This window comes from Balaenoptera ricei, chromosome 6 (assembly GCF_028023285.1).
Source record: "Balaenoptera ricei isolate mBalRic1 chromosome 6, mBalRic1.hap2, whole genome shotgun sequence".
Classification (NCBI taxonomy): Eukaryota; Metazoa; Chordata; class Mammalia; order Artiodactyla; family Balaenopteridae; genus Balaenoptera; species Balaenoptera ricei.
In genome coordinates, this window is record NC_082644.1 from 85,509,473 (window position 1) to 85,537,016 (window position 27,544).

The following is a 27,544-nucleotide window of genomic DNA, read 5'->3' on the forward strand; positions in this document are numbered from 1 at the left end:
GAAGCACCACTGCTGTTCTGTGCCTCCTCTGGCAGCCACATCCTTAGCCCCCATGCCATTGCCCTGCCAGAATTACTTCCGCCCATATACTTTGAATGAACTGGCCACTCTTGGCTCTCTATGTTAATAATGACAGTACCTTATATTTGGATAATATGTGACAATTTACAAGCCCTCTTACATGATCTCATTTGGTTTTCAGAAATGTTTCATCTTAACTGTGGTCTTCTTACTAAAACAACAGTGTGTTGGTTGGCTGGCTGGTTTTCTCTCCTTTTTTTTGTTTTGTTTCATTTTGTTTTGTTTTGTTTTTTGAGCCTCCTAATCAGGGTTACGGGTCTCCAGAGGGAAAGCCCCAATTTACTACAGCCTCTACCTACTAGCTCTTAGGCTATGAAAAGGAGATTCCTGTTGGGTCCAAAGGCCAAGCAATGCACTCACTGGTCAACCCTGGGACTTATCAGGGCTGTCCTGCTACCTGGCCTCAGAAAATCCAATTCTCTGTGTTTTCTTTCCTCCCTGAAATCTAAATACATATTCCCTTCTAGACAAATAGTTTAAGCATACTATCTCAAACCAGTTCTTTGGGCTAATTCTTATGTGAAGGCAGGTTTCTTTGCCTATTTGTATCTAACACCCGGCTGGCTTCATACCATCTAAGCCATGATGGAGTTTCCGTATAGCTCCATGCCTTGGCATGTGCTTTTATCTCTTCCTGGAATGCCTTTTTTTTCCTATCCACTGGGGTAACTCCCACTCATATTTCAAAATTTAGCTCAAGCAACACTTTTTTTTTTAATCCTACACTTATGCCCCCTACACACGCACATACTCACACTGCTTTCTCACAGGCTGAGTGAGGTTCCATTTGTTCAATCTACCAACAGTTACTAAGCGCCTAATTTGTGCCTAACACATAGTAGGCTGCACTCAGCAAATATTTGTAGAATCAACAAATAAGTCATGATAATTAAGGTGTAATGAGTGCATTAAATGGGGCCGAATCTGTGCTTCAGGGCCCCATCTGTGCTTCAGGGCCCCAGAGCAGAGAACAGGGAGTGTCTCTCCATCTTTCTGAAAAGCTCTGCTTGCTAAGTGCAATCACATCAGCCAATCACTGATGGTGTGCTATTCCTTAACTGTTGCTCTGCTTCTGTGGGAAGCCTGCACTGTAGCTTCTCACGAAGACCCATCCCAGGCCCCTAGAGGCTAAAGATCATGCCATAATTTTGTCCTCATGTTTATTAGAGCTTTTGGGCTTTCAGTAAATATTAAACAACAGCAGCACCTCCCTCACGCCTCATTCTCTTGAGCTGAGTCCAGGAAGACATTTTAACTCAGTCTTCAGCCCTTCTTCTCCTTGGAAATCCCGGAAGAGTCCTGTGCAGTCAGGGGTGACTGTGTCTTCCTGGGCTGACTGAAGCCAGTGCCGCTGCACTGGATAAACAGAGGAGACTGGAAGAAGACAGGGAGGTATCAGTTAGACCCCTTTAGACATGAAAACTATAAGTAGCCCATAGGCTACTGCCAGGCAACAGAATGGCTGACTAGAAACAGGCTCCAGGGGCACTGTGGTGAGGCAATGGATTCCTAAAGCAGGACCCAGATACTGGAGATCATCCAGACTATTTCGGGCTTGAATTCCTCAAAGACGAGCAGAGGGTAAGGGGACTCTTTGATAATTTTTGTTTAAAGTCTCTAGATTGATGTTGATGTGCACAGTGAACTTAGGGTCTGTGCTGTGCATTCTGCATTTTGTAGACCCTGGTTCTGCTGGTTTTCCATACCCTTATGGCTAATCACCTTCTGTGTTAGGTATGTGGCTTCCTTGAGGCTCTCAGACAACCTTTTAGGCACATGCTATACCTGGAGCCAATTGTCAACCACCTTGAAGTTTTTCACCCTTATTTGCAGATGCTGCTCATCTCATGCTAAATTTCTCCAGCCCAAACCCAGGAGGGAGGAGATACACTTTTAAGTTTACTGCACATGCCCTCAGGGCAGCTGCCCTCCTGTGGGCCAGTTCACAGTGCCCCCAGGACACAGCATAGATGCAGGGGACTGTTGACTTTGGTAATATTAGTCTCTCTTTTTTTATAATTGTGGTTGTGGAAACTGGCCAAATTCTAAAATTCTGTAGCTCTCTCCTGTGGTCAAAGAAATCACCCATAACTACTGTATGGTTACCTGTTCTCATCCCTGCTAGCCCTGAATCAGCAGATAGGGTCCCCTCTGGGGAAGCAGAGTAGATGGGATGAAATGAGCAGGTGACTGTATAGTTTCTAGAATTGAGTTCTGAAGATTTGGTCTGATCAGTCTCTCTGGCCAACTTTGAGGAAGAGAAAAGGTACTGACACCATGATCTCAAACTTTTTATGTTGCCTAGTTATCTCTGCAACATTCATTGAACCAAGATTTATAGAACACATACTCTGTGGAAGGCAGTGGGAACCATCTAGATTCTTCTTCTCAATCTCAGTGAAAAACTGGGATTCCTTTTTCCATCTGCTCAACCCACTCTGGTTGTTTTCCCCTGTCTCCCAGCTCAGAAGTTTTCTTTGCCTTGTTCCTGCCTAGGGAAGCCTTCATAACCTCCAAACAATCACTTTTAGTTGCTTTTGAGCCTTTTTCAAACAGCTGCCATTCCCATACCAAGAATCAGATGAAAGCAAGTAAATGTGCTTTACATTTAGCATGCCCAATGAGGAGACTCCTGCCTGTTGAGAGGCTCCTCACAGCCAGAAGTCTTTATAGAGAGCTTTGGAAGAGGTTCCCTAGCTGCCTTCCTTTTCCTTATTTTGCCACCAGCTCTTGCTGTGGAGCAACCCCTCCTCCTCTTACTCCCACCACTTTGCCCTTATAAATCATCCCACTGCGTTGTAAGCATGTGCTCTGCAGAGAATGGGTGTGTCTTGCACGCACACATTTCAAGCTGCCCACGTATGTCTTACTGCCTGACAAATTCATTTAGACAGACTCCTCTTCTCTGAAGAAAGGCTCTGGTTGTCATCTGTTTTCATTTCCTCCAGATCGTAGAGTCAGACAGCCCTGTTCTACCTCATGTCCCTCTTATTCACCACCACCTGCTCCTGCTCCCATGAGGTTTTTTTCCAAGCCTTCCCTAGGTTCTACAAATCCTCTGACAGTCACATCATTCTTGGGACAATGTCTTTTTATGCCTCTTTCATCCTTGTTAGGGAGGCAGAAAACCCTAGTTCCACCCATCAGCCAAAGGAGTAATCATTAGATATAATTTGTGGCATCTTCGCAACTTGATTTCCTTTTAACTCACTCTTGTTCCTAGGACTCCTTCCAGCACAGGAGAGGCCAGGTTTTTCTCACCAGGCATTTGTTTTTACTACTCACTAATCAGGACCACTTGTTTCTCTAGACATTAGAACTGATTTTTGTTAATTTCTCAAACACCCCAGGTGCTCATCGTGGATATTTCAGCATACTTGCTTTTAATCAAGGTGTCTTTTGCATATAGTTCCAACCCTCTCCATTAAGCATTAAGGGGTTTTAGCCTCACTCTTAAAGCCTAATTCTGTTGTGTCCTCACAGTTTACTCTCAAAATCAAAGCCATGTGATGAAAATGACTTGGGGTCTTGTTTGGATTTTGATGCCTTCTTTTTAAAGGCTCTGCTCTACATTTTCTGCCCTTATGGGCATAAAGTGGCCTAGAAAACTGAAGGGAATAGCAGTACTCCAAGATCCTGTGGTCAGGACTAGAAAGTAGTTTTTTATTGGTTTTTATGTCTGTTTGTTTGATTGTTTTGCTGGTGGATGTTATCTTCAGTCTTCATTGAAATTCCTTTGAGGATAAACTCCAAATCCACTGCAGTGACATCATTAACAGTTGAGTAGCTTAATAGTGATTCTTGGTATCCTTACAGAGAGTAGTGGTTGTGCAGGACTGCAGTGTGTTGGGATATGCTTGTGGTTAGTTTGCCGATACACTAGTAATGTGTCAGGTCACTTACAGAGTAACCCTCCTAATTGGCTGGCCTTTGTTCAAAACTCTTATTACATTATCTGAAAAAGCCAATAAGAACCAAATGCATACCATTGATTTTCCTCCAATGAATCATTCTTGAAAAAGTGAATTTCATATGGTTATTCCAGGTCTCCAAATAAGTGTTTATCAACCTTTTTTTTAACCCATGCCTTCTTGCTGATAAGCATTAATGTTGGGGCTTCCCTGATGGTGCAGTGGTAAGGAATCCGCCTGCCAATGCAGGAGACACAGGTCCAATCCCTGGTCCGGGAAGATCCCACATGCCACGGAGCAACTAAGCCCGTGCACCACAACTACTGAGCCTGCGCTCTAGAGCCCGCCAGCCAGAACTACTGAGCCCACGTGCCACAACTACTGAAGCCCACATGCCCTAGAGCACGAGAAGCCTGCGCACTGCGACTAAGAGTAGCCCCCACTTGCCACAGCTAGAGAGAGCCCGCGCACAGCAACAAAAGACCCAGCGCAGCCAAAAAAATAAATAAAATTTAAAAAAAATTTTTTTAAATTAATGTCTTATGACTGCTCCCTAAAACTTGACCTACAACTTCTGGGAGGGGGCTGCCCCCAACGATTTGGAAAGCTGGCACCTTCTGTATCTCCCACAGGAACCAGGAGGATACTGTCAAGCTCTGCTGTTTTGTTGTCCATGTTACGAAGAAAAAAGTAATGGCTTTTGATATTTGCTTTCCAAATATAAATATATTATAATTTATATGCTTTTTCAATCCACTATTTCTTCCCTCCTCCTGGAGTTCTAATATATAAACCCCTACATGCCCCAGGATCCAGCCAATGTGAGTCATTGCTCTGATCTTTATGTTCGTGTTGGATTAAACCAGTTTTTTCTCTTTACTTTTATAGCATGAATATATCACAAGTTATCCAATAATTCTCCTACTAAGGTTATTTCCACCTTTTTATCACTGTGAAAAATGCTTTGATAGGGACTTCCCTGGTGGCGCAGTGGTTAAGAATCCGCCTGCCAACGCAGGAGACACGGGTTCGAGCCCTGGTCCAGGAAGACTCCACACGCTGAGGAGCAACTAAGCCCGTGCGCCACAACTACTGAGCCTGCGCTCTAGAGCCCGCGAGCCACAACTACTGAGCCTGCGTGCCTAGAGCCCGTGCTCTGCAACAAGAGAAGCCACCGCAATGAGAAGTCTGCACACCGCAACAAAGAGTAGCCCCCACTCGCCACAACTAGAGAAAGCCTGTGCACAGCAACGAAGACCCAACACAGCCAAAAATAAATAAATAATAAAAAAATTTTTTAATGCTTTGATAAATATTCTTTTAAATATGCCCACAGGTAGAGGATCAAACTCTTGTATGTAGTACGGTTTTCTTCATTCAAAAGTATATTAGTATCAGTCCAGATCTGCTAGACCTTCCAACCACACAGACTCTTAAGACAAGCTTGAGAATTCAATTCTTGCATCACTCCAGTCAAGGGGAAAGCATACCTTATACCCCACAATGTTATCCTTGTCTTTCAGAGGTAACTATCTTTAAATCAAAAGACAAAAGCATAGTTCTCTAATCAAAAATGTATAGTGATTCTAAGGCTGTGTTTTTCAAATTGCCAGTCCGGACCCATTACACAGTCACCAAATCATTTTTTTACAATCTTTTTTTTTATGTGGACGATTTTTTAAAAATATTTATTTATTTATTTGGTTGCACCGGATCTTAGTTGCAGCATGTGGGATCTTTTAGTTGCAGCACTTGGGATCTTCGTTGCGGCATGCTGGCTCTTAGTTGCAGCATGTGGGATCTAGTTCCCTGACCAGGGATCAAACCCGGGCCCCCTGCATTGGGAGCGCAGAGTCTTAACCAGTGGACCACGAGGGAAGTCCCTGATGTGGACCATTTTTAAAGTCTTTATTGAATTTGTTACAGTATTGCTTCTGTTTTATGTTTTGGTTTTTTGGCCACGAGGCACATGGGATCTTAGCTCCCCGACCAGGGATCAAACCTACACCCCCCACATTAGAAGGCAAAGTCTTAACAAATGGACCACCAGGGAAGTCCCTCATCAAATCATTTTAGAGAGTCACTATCATGATTGTTTTAATGAACTAGGATAGAGAGGATAGAAAATATCTGGGAGCATCACATGTAGTAAAATTAGGATTCTTTCACAAAACTTTGGGTTCAGTTATAGGTCTATGAACATGTGTTTATAATTTTGTGTGTACAGGGTCACATCATAAACTATACTTCTTACTATGGGTCACAGTCAAAAAATGTGAAAAACATACCACAGAAAGTTTTCTGAGGAAAACACTGTGGCCTTGGAAATAGTAATTGATCATGAGGAAGGTTTGCAGTGAAGAGCTGGGTGTTAGTTTTGCATTCTCCTTCTTGATGTGGTGTGCCTGTTCCTCTTGCTGTAAGTTGGGGACCTGCTTTTCCACCTAACTGTAGAGCACAGCCAGTATGCATAAGCCATGTGGGCAGTGTCTGCAGACTGCAGGCCCGGCCTCTTCAAGAACCCCCTGGGTCCACAGCCTCAGCAAAAGCTCTAACATACACACACTCCCTTCTCCACCCCTAGCCCCACCACCACCCAAGGCTGGATACCCTCATTAGGTCACATGGACTTTTAAAAGAATATGGAAAAGAAGCATTCTAAATGCTTGACTACATATTCCAAGCATACGCATTAACAGATAGAGAACTGAAGCCCAAAGCAGTAAAATAACGTGTCCTGGGTCACAGCAGATCCAGAATTAAAACAAGTCACCAGGTTGCCTCTGTGACTTTTTAAATTATATAATTAATGTACAACGTAGGAAAATTAGAAAAAAAACAGATTAATAAAAATATGATAAAACGTGCATTCTTACAAAATTAGATAATAACGAGCATTTCTGTAACTTGCATTTTTCATAAATATGTTCATATATTTTGAACATTTTTCCACATTAATAAATTTACTTTTACCTTAATGTTTTACATATTGTTCATTCTTCCATTGTACCATAATTTAACCATTCCCCTATTGTCCCATATTTGTTTGCAACTGAGGAAAAGAATGAGTTTTTAATCATCTTAAACAATTTCCTAATTTGATCAGTAAATCTTTCCTTGAACTTCCCTGGTGGCGCAGTGGTTAAGAATCCGCCTGCCGGTGCAGGCGACATGGGTTCGAGCCCTGGTCCGGGAAGATCCCACATGCCGCAGAGCAACTAAGCCCGTGCACCACAACTATTGAGCCTGCACTCTACAGCCCACGAGCCACAACTACTGAGCCTGCGAGCCACAACTACTGAGCCTGCATGCCACAACTACAGAAGCCCGTGGGCCTAGAGCCCGTGCTCCACACCAAGAGAAGCCACCGCAATGAGAAGCCAGCGCAGCGCAAGGAAGAGTAGCCCCCGCTCGCCACAACTAGCGAAAGCCCATGCATAGCAACGAAGACCCAACGCAGCCAAATAAATAAGTAAATAAATAAATGAATCTTTCCTCAATAAATCTCCTTTGCCACCATCCTGTAAATGACAGTCACTCAAAGCAAATATTCTTTTTTTTTTTTTAATAATTCTTTATTTATTTATTTATTTTTGGCCGTGTTGGGTCTTCGTTTCTGTACGAGGGCTTTCTCCAGTTGCGGCAAGCGGGGGGGCCACTCTTCATCGCAGTGCGCGTGCCTCTCACTATCGCGGCCTCTCTTGTTGTGGACCACAGGCTCCAGAGGCGCAGGCTCAGTAGTTGTGGCTCACGGGCCTAGTTGCTCCGCGGCATGTGGGATCGTCCCAGACCAGGGCTCGAACCCGTGTCCCCTGCATTGGCAGGCAGATTCTCAACCACTGCGCCACCAGGGAAGCCCAAAGCAAATATTCTTTAGTCATATGTTTTAATTTTACAAACAAATTTTACAAATGGGGAGAGGGGATCTTTCCTTTCTTATCAGTAGGTTTATAAATTTAAAAATATGGGCTGGGTTTCTTTGATAACAAGTGATGGCAGGGCAAGCACCCAAACAGGGTAGGAATTTGCACCACTGTGGCACAGAAAATAGTTGTTTCTAGAAAGAAGACGTGGCTGTCATCAGATATTATGAGTATTAAGACTTTATTGAAAAATCAGAAAGACTTATACACAATTAATTAATTGGGAAATATTATTAAATGCCTTTCCTCTTTTAGACATATTGCTAGGCAGTGGAGACAGGTACTACACATGGTAAAACGATCTAAGAGAGGAAACTGACACTGATTAGATAATCATCCTATTGAATATGTAATAACAAAGATGAGTGTTCTAGAGCAGAAGAGCATGGTGCTGTCAGCACACCTACCTGGCATGGGGAGATGGCAGTAACTTCCATGAGGAAGCAGTACTTGAACTGAGCTCTAATCAGGGGAAAGGAATGTTCAAAGGTCCAAAATAGAGGGAGCATGGAGACTTCTCTGGTGGCACAGGGGACAGAATCTGCCTGCCAATGCAGAGGACACAGGTTTCAGCCCTGGTCCGGGAAGATCCCACATGCCACAGAGCAACTAAGCCCATGGACCACAACTACTGAGCCTGTGCTCTAGAGCCCGCGAGCCACAAATACTGAGCCCACGTGCCACAACTACTGAAGCCCATGCACCTAGAGCCCGTGCTCTGCAACAAGTGAAGCCACCACAATGAGAAGCCTGCGCACCACAACAAAGAGCAGCCCCTACTCGCCACAACTAGAGAAAGCCCGCACGCAGCAACGAAGACCCAACACAGCCAAAAATAAATAAATAGATTTATTAAAAAAATAATAATAATAGAGGGAGCATGGCAAACAAAGACGGAAAGACCAGTGTGGTTAGAACAGAGTAAAGAAGGGACACCAGACCGAGGAGAGCCTCACAGGCCATAGTAAAGAAACTGATTTGGAGGACTTTATCCTGAAAGCTTTGGAAAGCCATTGAAAAGTTTTAAGCAGCAGATAACACATCAGCTGAATGTCACAGAGACATCTTTAATTCAATACATACAAAATCCAATTTCATTGTTCCTCTTTCTTATTTCACAATTTCTGTAAATGGCACTACCCTTCTTCTCGTTAGTCGATTTAAGACTGTCCTCTAAGTCAGGCGGGGATAGGCTGTATGAAATATGAAATACTGTATGACTTCACTTGTGTGCGAAATCTAAAAACATTGAACTCATAGAAACAGAGAGCAGAATGATGGTTGCCAAAGGCTGAGGGGTGAGGGAAATGGAGGGATGTTGGTCAAAGGGTACCAACATTCAGATATAAGATGAAAAACTTCCAGGAATCTAAGGTACAGCATGTGACCATAGTTAACAATACTATACTGTGTACTTGAAAGACGCTGTGAGAGTAGAGCTTTAATGTTCTCACCATAAGAACAACAACAAAATGGTAATCGTGTGAGATAAAAGATGTGCTAACTAATTAGAGAAAGAAGAACAAAAAAACCCCGAAGTTAGCAGAAGGAAAGAAATCATAAATATCAGATCAGAAATAAATGAAAAAGAAATGAAGGAAACAATAGCAAAGATCAATAAAACTAAAAGCTGGTTCTTTGAGAAGATAAACAAAATTGATAAACCATTAACCAGACTCATCAAGAAAAAAGGGAGAAGACTCAAATCAATAGAATTAGAAATGAAAAAGGAGAAGTAACCACTGACACTGCAGAAATACAAAGGATCATTGGAGATTACTACAAGCAACGATATGCCAATAAAATGGACAACCTGGAAGAAATAGACAAATTCTTAGAAAAGCACAACCTTCCGAGACTGAACCAGGAAGAAATAGAAAATATAAACAGACCAATCACAAGCACTGAAATTGAAACTGTGATTAAAAATCTTCCAACAGGGCTTCCCTGGTGGCGCAGTGGTTGAGAATCTGCCTGCCAATGCAGGGGACACGGGTTCGAGCCCTGGTCTGGGATGATCCCACATGCCGCGGAGCAACTAGGCCCGTGAGCCACAACTACTGAGCCTGCGCCTCTGGAGCCTGTGCTCCGCAACGAGAGGCCGCGATAGAGGCCCACGCACCGCGATGAAGAGTGGCCCCGCTTGCCACAACTAGAGAAAGCCCTCGCACAGAAACGAAGACCCAACACAGCCAAAAATAAATTAATTAATTAATTAATTTTTTAAAAAAATCTTCCAACAAACAAAAGCCCAGGACCAGATGGCTTCACAGGCGAAGTCTATCAAACATTTAGAGAAGAGCTAACACCTATCCTTCTCAAACTCTTCCAAAATATAGCAGAGGGAGGAACATTCCCAAACTCATTCTATGAGGCCACCATCACCCTGATACCAAAACCAGACAAAGATGTCACAAAGAAAGAAAACTACAGGCCAATATCACTGATGAACATAGATGCAAAAATTCTCAACAAAATACTAGCAAACAGAATCCAACAGCACATTAAAAGGATCATACACCATGATCAAGTGGGGTTTATCCCACGAATGCAAGGATCCTTCAATATATGCAAATCAATCAATGTGATACACCATGTTAAATTGAAGGAGAAAAACCATATGATCGTCTCAATAGATGCAGAAAAAGCTTTTGACAAAATTCAACACCGATTTATGATAAAAACTCTCCAGAAAGTAGGCATAGAGAGAACTTACCTCAGCATAATAAAGGCCATATATGACAAACCCACAGCCAACATCATTCTCAGTGGTGAAAAACTGAAACCATTTCCTCTAAGATCAGGAACAAGACAAGGTTGTCCACTCTCACCACTATTATTCAGCATAGCTTTGGAAGCTTTAGCCACAGCAATCAGAGAAGAAAAAGAAATGAATCCAAATCAGAAAAGAAGAAGTAAGGCTGTCACTGTTTGCAGATGACATGATACTATACATAGAGAATCCTAAAGATGCTACCAAAAAACTACTAGAGCTAATCTATGAATCTGGTAAAGTAGCAGGATACAAAATTAATGCACAGAAATCTCTTGCATTCCTATACACTAATGATGAAAAATCTGAAACAGAAATTAAGGAAACACTCCCACTGACCATTGCAACAAAAAAATAAAATACCTAGGAATACACCTACCTAAGGAGACAGAAGACCTGTATGCAGAAAACTATAAGACACTGATGAAAGAAATTAAAGATGATACAAACTGATGGAGAGATAGACCATGTTCTTGGATTGGAAGAATCAACATTGTGAAAATGATCGTACTACCCAAAGCAATCTACAGATTCAATGCAATCCCTATCAAACTACCAATGGAATTTTTCACCCATCTAGAACAAAAAATTTCACAATTTGTATGGAAACACAAAAGACCCTGAATAGCCAAAGCAATCTTGAGAAAGAAAAACGGAGCTGGAGGAATCAGGCTCCCGGACTTCAGACTATACTACCAAGCCACAGTAATCAAGACAGTATGGTACTGGCACAAAAACAGAAATATAGATCAATGAAACAAGATGGAAAGCCCAGAGATAAAGCCACGCACATATGGTCACCTTATCTTTGATAAAGGAGGAAAGAATATACAATGGAGAAAAGACAGCCTCTTCAATAAGTGGTGCTGGGAAAACTGGACAGCTACATGTAAAAGAATGAAATTAGAACACTCCCTAACACCATACACAAAAATAAACTCAAAATGGATTAAAGACCTAAATGTAAGGCCAGACACTATTAAATTCTTAGAGGAAAACATAGGCAGAACACTCTGACATAAATCACAGCAAGATCCTTTTTGACCCACCTCCTAGAGAAATGGAAATAAAAACAAAAATAAACAACTGGGACCTAATGAAATTTAAAAGCTTTTGCACAGCAAAGGAAACCATAAAGAAGACGAAAAGACAACCCTCAGAATGGGAGAAAATATTTGCAAATGAAGCAGCTGACCAAGGATTAATCTCCATAATTTACAAGCAGCTCATGCAGCTCAATATCAAAAAAACAAACAACCCAATCCAAAAATGGGCAGAAGACCTAAATAGACATTTCTCCAAAGGAGATATACAGATTGCCAACAAACACATGAAAGGATGCTCAACATCACTAATCATTAGAGAAATGCAAATCAAAACTACAGTGAGGTGTCACCCCACACCAGTCAGAATGGCCATCATTAAAAAATCTACAAACGGGCTTCCCTGGTGGCGCAGTGGTTGAGGATCTGCCTGCCAATGCAGGGGACACGGGTTCGGGCCCTGGTCTGGGAAGATCCCACATGCCGTGGAGCAACTGGGCCCGTGAGCCACAACTACTGAGCCTGAGCGTCTGGAGCCTCTGCTCCGCAACAAGAGAGGCCGCGATGGTGAGAGGCCCGCGCACCGCGATGAAGAGTGGTCCCCACTTGCCGCAACTAGAGAAAGCCCTCACACAGAAACGAAGACTCAACACAGTCATAAATAAATAAATAAATAATAATAATAGCCTGGGAAGACTCCGTTGATGGATGTGCCATTTCAAAAAAAAAAAAAAATCTACAAACAAAAAATGCTGGAGAGGGTGTGGAGAAAAGGGAACCCTCTTGCACTGTTGGTGGGAATGTAAACTGATACAGCCACTATGGAGAACAGTATGGAGGTTCCTTAAAAAACTAAAAATAGAACTACCATACGACCCAGCCATCCCGCTATTGGGCGTATACCCTGAGAAAACCATAATTCAAAAAGAGTCATGTACCACAGTGTTCATTGCAGCTCTGTTTACAGTAGCCAGGACAAGGAAGCAACCTAAGTGTCCATCAACAGATGAATGGATACGTAAGATGTGGCACATATATACCATGGAATATTACTCAGCCATGAAAAGAAACGAAATTGAGTTATTTGTAGTGAGGTGGATGGATCTAGAGTCTGTCATACAGAGTGAAGTAAGTCAGAAAGAGAAAAACAAATACCATATGCTAACATATATATATGGAATCTAAAAAAGAAAAAAAGGTTCTGAAGAACCTAGGGCCAGGACAGGAATAAAGACACAGATGTAGAGAATGGACTTGAGGACACGGGGAGGGGGAAGGGGAAGCTGGGACGAAGTGAGAGAGTTGCATGGACATATATACACTACCAAATGTGAAATAGATAGCTAGTGGGAAGCAGCCGCATAGCACAGGGAGATCAGCTCGGTGCTCTGTGACCACCTAGAGGGGTGGGATAGGGAGGGTGGGAGGGAGATGCAAGAGGAAGGAGATATGAGGATATATGTATATGTATAGCTGATTGACTTTGTTATAAAGCAGAAACTAACGCACCATTGTAAAGCAATTATACTCCAGTAAAGATGTTAAAAAAAAAAAAGATGTGCTAACTAACTTTATTGTGTTACACATTTCACAATATATTCATGTATCAAATCATCACATTTACAGTTTAAACTTAAACAATGTTATATGTCAATTATATCTCAGTAAAGCTGGGAAATAAATATAAAATTGCTCTCTTGCACTTTACGCTTGATCCAATCAAGTTATCAATTTATTCCTAAATTTCTCTATTTCCATAGTATCAAATCAACTCAGTATCATTCTTGCTGCCACCATTTCAGTTTAAACCCTCTACCTCTTGCCTGGACTATTATAGTAGCCTTCTAGTTGGTCTGAATCTCTCCTCCTTCCCTCTGTCACCTTTTTCCCCAAACTGAGGATAACTTCCTACCCATCCTTCAGGGTCCACTCTGACTCCCAGTAATATGGTCTCACCTTCCTTTAGGCACTTCCAGTACTCTGTCTTACTCTTCTTTCAGTTCTGATCTTAAGTAGCTTGAGTGATGAGACTGTGTTCTCCCATCTTCTATTTCCAATGATGAGCAGTCGGTGCCTTGCATATAGTACTGTTCAATAAGCCTTGATTATGATGGATTGATAGCAAGGCTAAAATGGACTCTCTGCTCCACTTAGAACAAACATTCCCCAACTGAATGCCACTAAGACCCTTCAGGCTAGGAAATAGCAGACCAGCTTTGCAGTGTGCCATGTCATACCCTCACTTTCCAATGCCCTGGTACTACAGAGGAAGAGCAAGAATAACATTCCTTTTTAACCTGTAAAGGATATGGACCTTTCTTGAACTGTTGTGAGAATCAAAGCAGAAAATGTGGCAGTGACATTAGTAAAGCCTTAGAAGTGTGAGAAGCACCTGAGAGCTTGTGATGGGCAGGTTGTCTGTGATAGACAAACAGACACATAAACAGGCATAGCTACTAATTAGAAGGAGCAAAGGAGTGTGTGAGACCTTGACCACATGGATGAGGTGATAGAGTTTCCTGAATGCCTAATTCAGGAGTCCTCTAAAAATAGGAGTTCATTCACTCTGACTCAAAAAGTAGGCGTTTGATATGGATTCTTGTGCACAGCACTTGTCAGAGGAGCATTCCTTCAGTCAGAAGTCTGAAATGTGTAGCTGTAGTCTTGCTTTATGCCTTGGGTCATCTTTGGGAGAGACTTGGGCTCTGGAGTCTCCTACTATCTCAAAGTCGCGGAGGCCTGGGACCCCTATACCTAATTGGCTTTGGGACAGGAAGGGAGACAGAGATACCATCTCACATTTGTAGAATGCTTTCTAGTCTACACGCGCTGTTAAGCCCCTTTTCTGATGTTATCCTCATGATAGCCCTGTGAAGTGTGCTGAGCAGATCGCCCTCATTTTGTAGACATGAAAACCAAAGTCACAGGGCCAGTCAGAAATAGAACCAAGGTCTTCTGACCCTTTAACAAGTGCTCTGTCCACCCCGCCATGCTACTGAGTTCCAGAAAAGGGAGAAGCTATTTAATAGCACTTGCCACTTAGGTGAATGGTTGAAACGAATTGCCCTAATATGGTCAGCCATTGGCTGAGTCTGGGCCTCTCTGCTTTCTGTCCACAGAGCCATGGGGGTGTTGATGTCCAAGCGGCAGACAGTGGAGCAGGTGCAGAAGGTGAGCCTGGCTGTGTCTGCCTTCAAGGATGGGCTGCGGGACAGGCCTTCCATCCGACGCACAGGTGAACTTTCAGGGTCTCACCGTGGCACGGTAGAGGGCTCTGTCCAGGAGGTGCAGGAAGAGAAAGAAGCAGAGGCAAGCACCCCAGCACTCCAAGAAGAGAGCAGTGTCAACCGTGCTGCCTGGGAGAGGCTCCGGGATGGGCGTGGAGTGGAGCCGGAGGAGTTTGACAGGACCAGTCGTTTCACACCCCCTGCCTTCATCCGCCCCACCCGGAAGCTGGATGATGACAAGCCTCCAGATATCCGCTTGGAGCCCAGAGAGCCTGTGAGTGTCCAGTAAGGGCAGAATCCCGCAGTCTTAGACCTTCTGGGGATCAGGGAGCAGGACAGGGAGGCCTGGGTATGGTTGAAGTGAGACTCAAAACCAGAAGGATGGAGCTGAGTCTTTGAATTTCTTCCCCAAGAATAAAAATGTTACATCCTGGATTTGTCTTAGTGAAAGACTTGAGGAAATGGGTGATAAGGAATTATACCATGCCAGCCCTCCCACCTAAGGGATAATACTGTCCCCTGTAGGAGGCAATTGGAAATTTGGGGTGGGGGTAGGGGGAGTTCAGGAAGGTCACAAAACTGGGAGTTGCTCCTGGTATTTGGTGCCAAGAAAAACAGGGATGATAAGGGTCCTGCAATGCCTGGGACAATCTCTCACAACAGATTATTCTTTCCAAAAATGCTAGTAGCATCCCTGCTCAGAAACACGATCACAGAGACCTGAGCAGCTGGAAGAACCTACTGGTTCTTGTCTTCCAGAGAGAAAGCTCTATTGCCATAACATTGGCTTCAGTTCCTTTAGGCTGCTCCAGGGTCACTCAGCCCCAGGCAGGTAGCACTGTGCTTGGTGGCCTAGGATCTTGCTGCTGTGTTTATACATCCCTATACACTCCTGCCATCTTTCCCCAGGTTGTTAATGATGAGATGTGTGATGTCTGTGAGGTCTGGACAGCCGAGAGCCTCTTCCCGTGCAGGGTCTGCACCAGGGTCTTCCATGATGGCTGCCTGCACCGCGTGGGCTACATCCAAGGAGACAGTGCCGCGGAGGTGACTGAGACGGCACACACGGAAACAGGCTGGAGCTGCCACTACTGTGTGAGCCTAGACTGCAGGGATGGTGGGCTCCTGCACTGCCAGAGATTTGGCACATTTCCTGGAGGCCCAGTCTTAGACCACTGGTTTCTAGGCAGTAACCTGAAGAGTATTCAGGTTCAGGTCACTAGAGTTAGGACAGACTTTCCTTACCTCAGTACTATTGACGTTTGGGGCACAGTAATTCTTTGTTGAGCGGGCTGTGTGCACTGTAGGATGTTTAACAACATCCCTAGCCTCTACCCATTAGACGCCAGTAGCACCCACCCCCAGTTGTGACAACCCAAAATATCTCCAGATACTACCAAATGTATCGTGGGGGAACGAAATTGTTCCAATTGAGAACCACTGAGCTAGAGGACTGAATGGGTAGGACGAGACCTAATTATTCACAACGAATTCTGCTTGGAGCAGTACTTACTCTCTGTTAGTCTATAGTTGTCATTCATTGTATTCATCTGAAAAACCAACCTGAAATCCTAACCGGCTTACTTCCAATAGGGATGGATTCCATCCAAGAAAAACATCTTAGTCCTAAGATTCTCACTTGGTCTTCTACCTAACTCTTAGGAGCATTTTTCTTCATCTCTGAAGCAATCATTTTGTGAATTAAGTAACAAAGGCCTGTTGATTCAGAACTTTGCAAATTATACATAAATGCCTTCCAAATTTTGAAAAGATTAAAAGGGAGATTCATATCCATTTCTCAGCACACCTGAATAGAGTTCAAGTCTTGCTTTATTGATCTGTTGCCCTGCAGGTATCTTCATCCACTGATTTCAGAGTAAGGAGTATCTGCTGATCCCCTCTTCTTCCTACTGCCTAGGAGAAAGCAAAGATGTGCCACTTTCTAACAAATAACACTTTCTCTATGGCTTGTCCATAAAATGAAGTATAGAACAGTTATTTCCAGTCACTTAAATACCTTCTCCCCAGCTGGAATATGCCACAGCAGAGCCTGCTCTACAGGCAATCTTCTCTAGTCACCACTCCTCCAAATGCTAGCCCTTTCACACTCACAGCAACTCTGCTTGGCAGTGTTCTGCTGATGTAGGACTGAGTGTCTCCTTCCTAAACCCTCAGGATTACATGGCTCCCTTCCTGGCTTTCTGTCACAGTCCTGCCTTCATTACCACCACTCTCCACCAGACCTTTTACAAAGCCTTCTTCCAAGCTCCTCCCTTTTCTTTCCTTCCCTTCACAGCCAAGCTTCTTGAAAGGACTTCATTATCTCCTTGTGGTTCTGCAACCACTTGTAATTCGGCTTCTGCATCCATCATTTTGCTGAATTAGCTCTTCTAAGGTCGCCAGTGACCTAATTGTCAAGTCCGGTGACCTTTTCTCAGGAATCTTTTACTTGATCTCTCTGACGTATTTAGCACTTCCTTACTGCCCCCTCTTTTCTTAGGGTATGAGTATTTTTGTGAGAATTATTACACAAAATACAGAAACCAGAGAAAATAGAAAATCAATAAAATTCCATCTGACTCGTATAACCACTGTTAACATTACCTCCTACATTGTACAACTCTCTTTTCTTGGCTTCCAGTACCCTCTACTGATTCTCTTCCCAGGTTCTTCTCTGACCATTCTTTCTTTCGTTTTTTTTTTTTTAGATTTTTTTTTTTTTGATGTGGACCATTGTTTAAAGTCTTTATTAAATTTGTTACAATATTGCTTCTTTTTTATGTTTTGGTTTTTTGGCCACGAGGCACGTGGGGTCTTAGCTCCATGACCAGGGATGGAACCCACAACCCCCTGCACTGGAAGACAAAGTCTTAACCACTGGACCTCCAGGGAAGTCCCGACCATTCTTTCTAAGTGCCCTTAGTTTCTTGTCCCAGTCCTAAATGCTGGTGTTTCTCAGGGTTCTTTTCCCACTATACTCTCTCTCTCTGGGTCTTCATCCACTTCGGTGGCTACTCCACCATCTAAATACCAATCATTCCAAAATCTGTGGGTCCAGACCTAAATTTCCTGTCTCCTGGACTTATATCCATCTTGATGTCTCACAGGTACTTCACACTCAACATGCCCCCAAATGAACTCATCTTTTTCCCCAAACCCATTCTCCCTCCCTGCCTTGTCTCTGTGAATAGTAATACAACCACCACCCCACAGTTACCAATCCCAACTCATTTCTCTCCCTCACCCCTCACGTCCAGTGAGTCAGCAGGTCCTATACACTCTACCTCCTAATCTCTCTCAAATCTCTCCCCTTTTCTTCATTCTCATGTCTTAGTTTAGCCACTTTTCTTTATTGCAACAATTACTTAACTGCCCTCCATGCCTCCAGACTTTGCCCATCTAATCCATTCTCCACACAGCAGACAAAGAGCTGACCATGGCACTCCACACTTAAAAACCCTTCCATGACTCCCATTTGCCCTCAGAAAAAAAGGCCCAATTTGAGGGGCTCAAAAAGGGCATTTGAAGCATTTCACAGTCAGGCTTCTGCCTACCTCCCCTCCCTTATCTTTTATCCCCACCCTACCCTCTCCCAAGACAGACACACACACATACTCTACATTCCAGCCATACTAAACATCTCACAGTGTTGTACACCATTGTGCCAAGCACATACGAGGTGCTCAAAAAGTGTTTATTGAAAGAATGGTTTGAGTTCTTCATGAAATTCACAAATGAATAGACATGAAATGTCTGCTCCTGTTCTTTACTGGTATTTTAGAGGGAAAATGATTTACTATAAAGAATATTCGGTAGTTTAAAGACTGTAAGACTGTAAATTAATGCTAACAAAATAACATATCAGTGCTCTTTTGGAATTAAAACTTCCCTGGCACCACAAAAAAAAATTCATTTGGTTTTAGGAACTTTTTCATGATGGCATCTCTTTCAAAACCATTCTGGAGTTAAAGTGATACAACTTTAGGATTAAACAATTTTTAGCAATATGGAAACTGGAGTTAGAATTAAACTTTTTTAACTAAAATACTCTTTGAACACAGCCTAACACAGAAGCCAGATACATAAAATGGATAAAGATGGAGCTGCTCTGGTTGATGGAGCTAGGGATTCAGAACCCTGCCCACTTGCCCCCTTCTCCCTTGCAACAGCTTCCTAAGGCACCTCCAAGGAACCCCTAAGCTATCTCAGAGAATAATTCAAAAACCACTATTTTAGTAAAAGGGACTCAGGGCTGGAGCCAGGAGGATATCTGGGTTCTGGGAAAGATCCTGCCCAGAGCTGGACAGCTCTGAGAAAGTCCTTTCCCCTTTCTGGGGCCTCAGTCTCCTTGACTGTGAATGAGAGGCTGGGATTAGATGATCCAATAATTGCCTTCCAGCTGAAATACTATTTCCATCCTTCTTGATCCTTGGCCTTTCTTTCTTACTGGCCAACATGGCCACTGACTTAGCTCTTCCTCTTTTTCAGAACAACCTCAACTTGCTGCTAACTGAGGAAGAAATGTACAGCCTCACAGAGACCTTTCAGCAGTGTAAAGTTATCCCCGGTAAGGCTGGATGGTACTGCCAATGGAGAGAGCCAGGCAGATTTCTTCTTCATACTTTCTAGGATGAACCATGAAAGGAATATTCCGGAATTTGTGGGGCAAGGGCATAAATGGGACCGTGTTCGCAAGCTGTTGGCCCACCACTGGCCACAGCCTGAGTTATCCTGGCTATGGAGACAAAGACTGGATGAGAGCTGTGGGTGGTGGGGCTCTGGAGGGTACCCTAGCGGTGAGTGCAGGTACTCCAGAGGCTGCGGAAAGGGTGGGCATGGCTAGCATGGGGTGCCTCCCCACAGACTGCTCCCTGACGCTGGATGATTTCCTGCGCTACCGCCACCAAACAGCGAAGCGAGGGGACGGTGACAGGGCTCTAAGTGAGGAGCAAGAGGAGCAGGCAGCCCGCCAGTTTGCAGCCCTGGACCCTGAACACCGAGGACACATAGAGTGGCCTGATTTCTTGTCCCATGAGTCCCTCCTACTTCTACAGCAATTACGTCCCCAGGTAAGGGCCAGCTGGGGGTAAATGTCCGTGGGATGCTGGGTGACAGAGACCAGGGAAACATGCCAGGCAGGTTGGAGGAGCACTGGGTACTCTCTGAGCAGGAAAGGGCTCAGGTTCCATCCAGTGACAGGTGATCCAGTGCCTAGGCTGGGGAAACCGCCCAAGGAAGATTGATTAGCGCTGGACCCCACTGCAAATGTTGGTGTTACCAGAAACGCTCTGGGCAGCTTCAAAGGGAGGGTGCAGAGGTGGTAATGGAGGTAGGATTCTCTGTGGCTTGACTGTTTACAAAATATTTTCACCTCCAGGTCTTACTATATCTCTTCTTCCCCAGAACTCTCTGTTAAGGCTTCTGACAGTCAAGGAGCGGGAGCGAGCCCGGGCCACTTTCCTGGCCCGGGGCAGCGGGAGCGCTATCAGTGAGGCAGAGTGCCGCCGTGCCCAGCACTCTTGGTTCTGCAAACGCCCCCCAGATGCTTCCTCCTGCAGTGTCAGGTCCGCTCCCTACCAATCCCTGCCCCCACTCACGTACCCTCCTCCTTTCTCCATGCCAAATGGCCCTTGGTATGAAAGGTACCTACCTCCCTGTTCCTCCTGCCAGTTTCTCCAACAGCCAGAAGATCCTCCTGTGCTTTACACAGTGGACAGTGACTCCTACTGGCCAAGGCGTAGAGCAGCCTCTGCTCCGAACTCCGTCGCCCCATGTCAGAAAAGCCTGGACAAGCACATCCAGAGCTTTGGGTTCACCAGAATGTGGAAGGGGCCGGACCTTTCAGTGTCCCACTCCTAACCACATGTCCTTGTGCCCAACAGCGTCAGCCATGTGGGTCCCATAGCAGACAGCAGCCCAGCCAGCAGCAGCAGCAAGAGTCAGGACAAGGCCCCGCTGCCCACAGAGCCTGAGTCCAGGTGAGTGACACCTCCTCACCTGGCTGTCTACACCCCTGACCCCTACACACACACAAGTAAGATTGGGTGTTACCCGCCATCACCCCAAAACAGCAAATGCCCACCCCAGAAACCAGACTTCAGGAGTACACATTTGACCCCAGATCCATAGGGCCAGTGAGCTGGTCTGTCACCCTGGAAGCACAGCCTGCCATCACCATGTCACGCACAAGCCAGGGCTTCCCTGAGTTTTGCCCACCTCAAGCCATGCTGCCACTGGGAGCAGGTCTCATGAGCCTCCAGGCTCAGCAACCGGCCTCACAAACCTGTTCTTTGCTTCCACTCCAGATTTGTGGACTGGCCTACCTTCCTGCAGGAGAATGTCGTCTACATCTTGGCTGCTCGCCCCAACAGTGCAGCCATTCACCTGAAACCCCCAGGATAGCATGGAGCAGAAAAGCTCAGTTTGGGGACAGTGGCGTTCTCTCCCTCCTTTACTTTCTCCCTTCCCCCACCAACCTCTGGTACTGAGACTTATGGGGATGGAGCACTGGCCACATCTCAGTTTGTCACTAAGCTTTATGGCACTGAAATCACCATTCCCATCACAACAGAGACAGTAAATGCATTGCCACAGGGAGAAGCCCTGGGAGCTGTGGCAGTATCTGCTCCTGGACCACCCCGTGCCCTCACACCGTAGACTGGACCTGCCACTGCACACGTATATGTGTGCACACACATGCACACATACACACATGCCTAGCTGTCCATGCCTGCAGAGACCTGGTTCTTTTTGGTTGAAGAAGGACCAAAGTTCTTTCGTGAAGCCCTTGGTATAAACGAGGGGGTCTCTACTCAGCCCTTCTATTGGCCAGTTCTGATTCACAATAGATCAGTCTCTGGCCAAGTGATTCTTAATAAGGGGGCATATCAGACTCACATACTCTCCTAGAGATGCTGACAGGCTCCCTCTTCCCACACTGAAAATCCCTTCTGTGGTGAGCCACTGTTCCGGTAGGTGTGTGCTATGTCCCTCAGGTGGGGTGGGGAAATGGTTGAAAACCACCACTGCACTTATTATTTATTTATTATTTATTTAAATTCCAATTCCTGGTGACAGAAAAGGCAGCTAGTCTGTGGAGTTCTAATTAGAAAAGGGAAGGCAGCCCCTCCCAGGGACCCAGAATTCTAGGAACCTCTCAGCCAGGTCATTCAAGTCCAAAAGTCTTTATTTAACAGAACAGTCCAAAACCAAGGTGAGCCATCCTGGCCCCTGTTTTTTAGGTGGGTGCTCATGGCCCAGAGCCCAGGGGCCTGAATGGAACAGGTATGATGGCAAGAGTCACAGCCCTCTGGGTTAAGTGCTTCACCCAAGTCAGCTACCACAGAGACCCAAAGCCTGAGCTCCAATGAGGACAAGGCCTGGATGGAAGAGGAGAGAAGAAGGCTCATGCTTTTCCGTTCTTCCAGCTCAGCTCAACTGCAGACCTAGAAAACTGTGCCATGGTATGGAGTACAGAGCCAGCCTTTTTCATAGCCCAAGAAAGAGCAACTCCACAGAAGCCCTCAAAAGGGATTCCTTTCAAACCACCTGACAATGAGGATAAGACACTGGAGCTAAGAAGAGGATTTGCATCTCAACTCTCTTGAACAGAGAAAGTCCCAGCAAAGCCTCACAGAAGGAAGAGGTGTTCCTTCTCCCTGTTACTGAGATATGGCCTGAGTTGCTGCTTTTCCCCATTGCTCACTACATGTCCTTCCCCACCAGCTTAGGGCCTGGACCTGGCATGGGAAGACTTTGGGGGCAAGGAGAGGCTGCCACAAGGCCACCAAGCCTGGCCTCCCAGCCCCAGCTGTCCTTCCTAAGTTGTCATTAAATTCCCCAATCAGTGTATGTTACAGGTAAGCACAGGCCCTGGAGTTCAAGTTTCTGTTTCCAAGCTAATGGCTTAGGTTAGCCAGTTCTGACGACCAAGTTATTTGAGAGGGGGTTGGCTCAGTCATGCAGAAGTTAACACAACCCCATTGCTCAAGGCACTTCTACAGAAGAAGCAGCATACAGCTCAGTGCTGCTCCGAGGAAAGCAGGGAGCTGTAACCTGGGGCATGGTAAGAGCACTATATGGTCTCCTCCCTTAGAGCCTGACCTAGAAGCCAGGTAAGAGGCTTCTGAGGTTGGATTATTTAGGACTGAAAGGAAGCATACAGAAGATGAACTGGGTTCATGTGTATGGCTCCGAACATTTCAAAAACCCCAGTTCTTTGTAAATACTCCATAGCCATACTCCCAAGCCTAATCAGTAGGAGGGGCCATTATTCAGTCCAGCCAAAAAAAGAAAAAAAAACAAAGAAAGAAATAGAAAGCACATGACTTTTGGGCCCAAAGACTGCATCCGAAGCAGCCAGCCCTAGGGTTTTGCGCTGAGATTAAAGCACATTAAGCACAAGGGCTTTTGCTTACTCTCCTGGCAAATCACCTTCTATGTCAATGGCCTTGGGCTGCTTGATCTCATGGACAGGGCATTTTGAGTAAAAACAAGCTCTGGGCTTTGAGAACTCGGTAGCTTTTTCTCCTGCCTCGTCATCAATCAAAAGGATTGGCAGTCCATCTTCTTGTTCCCTGATCCTTCACAGACCAAGGCGATGCCTACCTCTCTGGAGCTGCAGCTTCTAGCTTTCTGTGGGTGAGTGGTAAAGACTGGGGGCCACTGGATCAGGCCAGCTGTATACCAGGGCCTGGCAAAGCAGACCCCTGAGTTCTTCCACAACAGGATCTGGCCCATTTGGGATCACCCTCTCCCTATTCCAGGGCGGCAAGCTTCCTCAGTGGGGGCGTGCTGCAAAGGGTCCAGGGGACGTTGCCCTCAGCAAAGGATAGAGTGCCCAGTCACAAGAATCCTAGGAAGCAGAAAAGCACAGAGAAGCAACCAGCCTCTTCTCCATAGGCATCTAGCTTTTTACCAAAGGAGAGGTTCCATTGCTCCCTCAGTCAAGAGTTGCAGAAGCTCTACCCCAAGCCCCTTTCTGAGATCTCCCTTTGCAGTGTCCTAATCCACGGAGCCCCTCTCCAGTACATATGGACATGTTCAAACTTTTATAAACGTAGTGAAGCCAATTTCCTTTCCTTTTCAAGCCCTTTCATCATTGTGACTGTCTGAAATTCTGCCAAGTACAGAAATTAGCGACTGACTCTAATAAGAGTATGAGAAAATGTTTCAGTCTTTTCTTCTTGGCTGCCCAAAATTGCAGAGATCAGTTCTTTTCCTAAGCACCACCCACCCCACCCCCCAGCCAAGGGAGGCTGAGGTTACACAGATGCTCCTCTGAAGACTACTTGCCCTAAGTCTGTTTTTCACCCAGAAGTCCTCTCTTCCATGCTCAGATTTAAAGACAGGGGCATTTGATGACACGATGGAGCTTCAGGGACACAGGGTCAGCTGAGGCAATAGCTGTGGCCATGTAGCCTCTTTAGGTCTGCTCCGTGGCTTCCTCTCCTGAGATCAGCCTTCCCCAGTAGATTCAGGCTCTGCTCTTTTGAGCAATGGGCCCCTTTGATCCCAGGGATGGAGCAGTTTCCTTACTCCTAGGTACTGACCCCTTTCAAGAGCTCTTCCTTTGAGGACAGCCACGGCTGAAGCTATGAGCATGTTGCCTCTTTCTGTCCGCAGCCTAAGCAACTGTGGCTGCAGGCCAGACACTGGCCTTTCTGGCCCTGGTGCTCCCTATGGCATGTCACCCTGGCCTTGTTAGAGTGGCCAAATATAGGGGTCCCCCATTCCTATCAACAGTATGGGAAGCACAGAATCAAACCACCTGGGAAGAGGGCACCTCTCTGGGGGGTGGGCTCAGGATTGTGCCTAGGCCTCTAAGCCTCAACCTCAACCACTGCATGTCTCGTGGCTTCAGTAAAGCTGGTGCAAGAAGCCGTAAAGGCAAGAGGGAAGCTCAGAAGAAGCTGTATGGCAGGGTCACAGGCCAGCCATGACCACCACGGAGCCAAGAGTAACTTTCAGACAGGACTGGTGGCAGGCTCTAGTGATCCTGCAGGCATGTCCCCTTTAAACCAGCAGAGTAAAGGCAGATACATACTTGGAGTTTAAAAGGCAAAACAACATTGATGCCAGAATTTCAGGACATCCAGGCAGCACCTGTAACCGTAACCCCTTTTTACCCCTCTATTTACAGTGGAATAAAATTGCTGCTTTCTCCATGCCTCTTAGTTTGAATTGCCCAGAATCTCTCTCTGGGCCCTTAGCTACAGCCCAGACAACAGAGTTCTCCTTGACTGGGGGATAGTAATGCATCCTGCCTGCTCCCGACAGCCCACGCTGGAGTGGGGTGGGACTGGGCATTTTCTCTGCTGTTGCTTTTCTGCTGCCACTGCTTTTAGAAACCTTGAAAGGAAAGAAAATGAACAGGTTACAGAATCTCCAGTAGACCCCACTAGCACGAAGGAAAAACTTTCTTCCCTCTGGGCCAAATGCCCTGATGACCCAGATCATGGAGAGGGTGTCAGGTCTGCTCAGGCCAGTGACTAAGAAGCCCAATCACATTCTGGTTTGTATAGCATGGGTTGGCATGACCACAGATAAGAACATCAATGTATAAGTAGCAAGGCCTTTCCATATCCATGGTGAAACGAAGGCCATCAAGCCTAGCCTCCTATAAGAGATGGCCTCTGATCTGTCTCCCCGCCAAACACATGCTTGTGAGAAGGGCTCTGAGAGCGCTCAAGTAACAATGGAGGATCCAATGGCCTCTGGTCCCTTATGCCCTTCCTATGTGCTTTTCTGCGGAAGGTAACTTGACAGTAAGCTGAGGGGAACATCCTCAAGCCCTGTCTTCCCATCACTACAGCTGCATGCTCCTCCCCATGGCTCAGCCTTCACTCCAGAAGGAGCTGATGTTCCCAGAGGCTGGGCACAGTGGGAATCATAATAAAAAGACTGTGATGCTATTTTGGCTTCTTGTTTCCTGTTGTTTGGGGCACCTACCAAGTTTCTGTTTGGTTTCCTATCATCGGCCAATTCCTGAGTCTAAAATAGGAGCAGCTGTGACCTCCAAGGAACCCATAAGATAGGTGGGGGTGGGAGGAGGCAGGGGCTCCACCATGGACAAGGAGGAGATGAGGGCACTGAAGAGAAGAGCCAAAGTTTTTGAAGAAATTAAGGAAAAGGTAAGCCCTGCAAGCCTGTCTGCTATGTATTGCCCCCAAACACACACCAAGGGCCAGCTTTAGACATTTTCCCCTTCCCAGTTTTTGCTGAGCTACAAAGTAGGGAAGCTAGTTGGCTGTTTTCTCCGGGTCTTCTGGGCTGTCCTTGGTCTGAGTTTCCTCCCCATCTTTGCAAATTGTTTTAATGTGATATGGTAGGGCTGGGTAAACTAAGGTCTGGAGAAGCTTTCAGAGGACTATGAAATCCCCATTCATCCCTTTTGCCTGGTATGAACAGAGCCAGTACATGTAGACAGGAAAGCATCTCTAGACTGTGGATCAGAGGCAGATAGATATTCTACCTCAAAACCATAGGAGCCCCAAATACAAATATGGTTAACCCCTGAGGGACCAGAGGCCATTCAGTTGCATGCGTCCACTTACATGCAGATTTTTTTCAATAAATAGGTACAACAGTACCACACAGTCCTCAGTTGGTTGAATCCACAGATGTGGAACCGGGGATACAGAGACCCAGCTATAAAGCTACAAGAGGATTTTTGCAGCGGGTGCATTGGCACCCCTAATTCCCACATTGTTCAAGAGCCAAATGTAATTACTAATATTTTTGAGCACTTACTATGCACTGGGCAATTCTAAGTGCTTTGCATAAACTAATTAATCTTCAAAACAACCCTACGTGATTTGTATTACAGATGAGAAAGTGAGGAACCGAGAGGCTGAGAATTTCTCAAGGTTCCACAGTCACACAGCTAGGAAGCAGGGGAACCAGGTAGTCTGGCTTCAGTGCCCACGCTCTCAACTACTTTATTGTGCTGCCTGTCAAAGTACACCTCAAAGAAAGATGCTGTGTGGTCCAGCACCTCCTGTTTCCACACCCAGGGAATAGGCATACACAGATAGCCAGACCTGTAGCCCATGTCAGAGGATTTCTTACCACCTGCACAACTCACCCCCTTCACAAAGACTCCCACACCCTTCCCGGAATTTTCCCACAAAGGTCCATCAGGCTCAGAAACACCTTAATAACATCCTACACGTCCCTTTTCCTTATCTCCAGGCTCAGTGAAGCCAAGTATTGGGACAGAAGAAGAGGCATAAAAGCTGGACCTCTGTGAACCTTAATGACAAGCAAGGTTTCCCCACCCTCATTCGGGCAGTCCTGACTGGAACTTCAGAGCCTCCCAGCACTGTTCCTGCTACCAACTGCCACTTGTTTCCATGGTTGGCTGGAACCTCAGTTCCACAAAAACTTCCACCGACCCTGACTTTCCCTAGAGATAAAGAGGAGTGCACTTGAGTCAGAGAAGGGCAGTGGTTGCTAAATTTGCTAAATATGGAGTAATTAGTGTTCTCTCTCCCATCCCACTCATAGGGTTACTTGGAGTTTGGCCTTGCAAAACCTCAGTTTCCTCATCTGTAAAAATCTGGAAAACAGTTCATTTTGTATGCTT

General features: G+C 45.5%; 1 protein-coding gene and 1 long non-coding RNA gene across 5 annotated transcripts in view; one reads left to right on the forward strand and one right to left on the reverse strand.

Annotated features, from left to right (window-relative positions):
• Positions 1-25,839, forward strand: part of PHF24 (PHD finger protein 24) — a 29,141-nt gene extending 3,302 nt beyond the window's left edge. Inside the window, exons 2-8 of one of the 4 annotated variants that reach the window (XM_059924972.1) lie at positions 14,851-15,232; positions 15,868-16,053; positions 19,447-19,525; positions 19,822-20,027; positions 20,362-20,522; positions 20,841-20,936; positions 21,264-25,839. In XM_059924972.1, the coding sequence (XP_059780955.1) occupies positions 14,855-15,232; positions 15,868-16,053; positions 19,447-19,525; positions 19,822-20,027; positions 20,362-20,522; positions 20,841-20,936; positions 21,264-21,360 (1,203 nt within the window). In that variant the 5' untranslated portion in view covers positions 14,851-14,854 and the 3' untranslated portion in view covers positions 21,361-25,839. Of the gene's footprint in view, positions 1-14,850; positions 15,233-15,867; positions 16,054-19,446; positions 19,526-19,821; positions 20,028-20,361; positions 20,523-20,840; positions 20,937-21,263 lie in introns of those variants that run through there. The other 3 variants (XM_059924974.1, XM_059924973.1, XM_059924975.1) reach the window with 3 other exon arrangements.
• The window catches only part of LOC132367145 (uncharacterized), a 200,627-nt gene that overhangs the window by 138,099 nt on the left and 34,984 nt on the right, over positions 1-27,544 (reverse strand). The window lies entirely within an intron of this gene.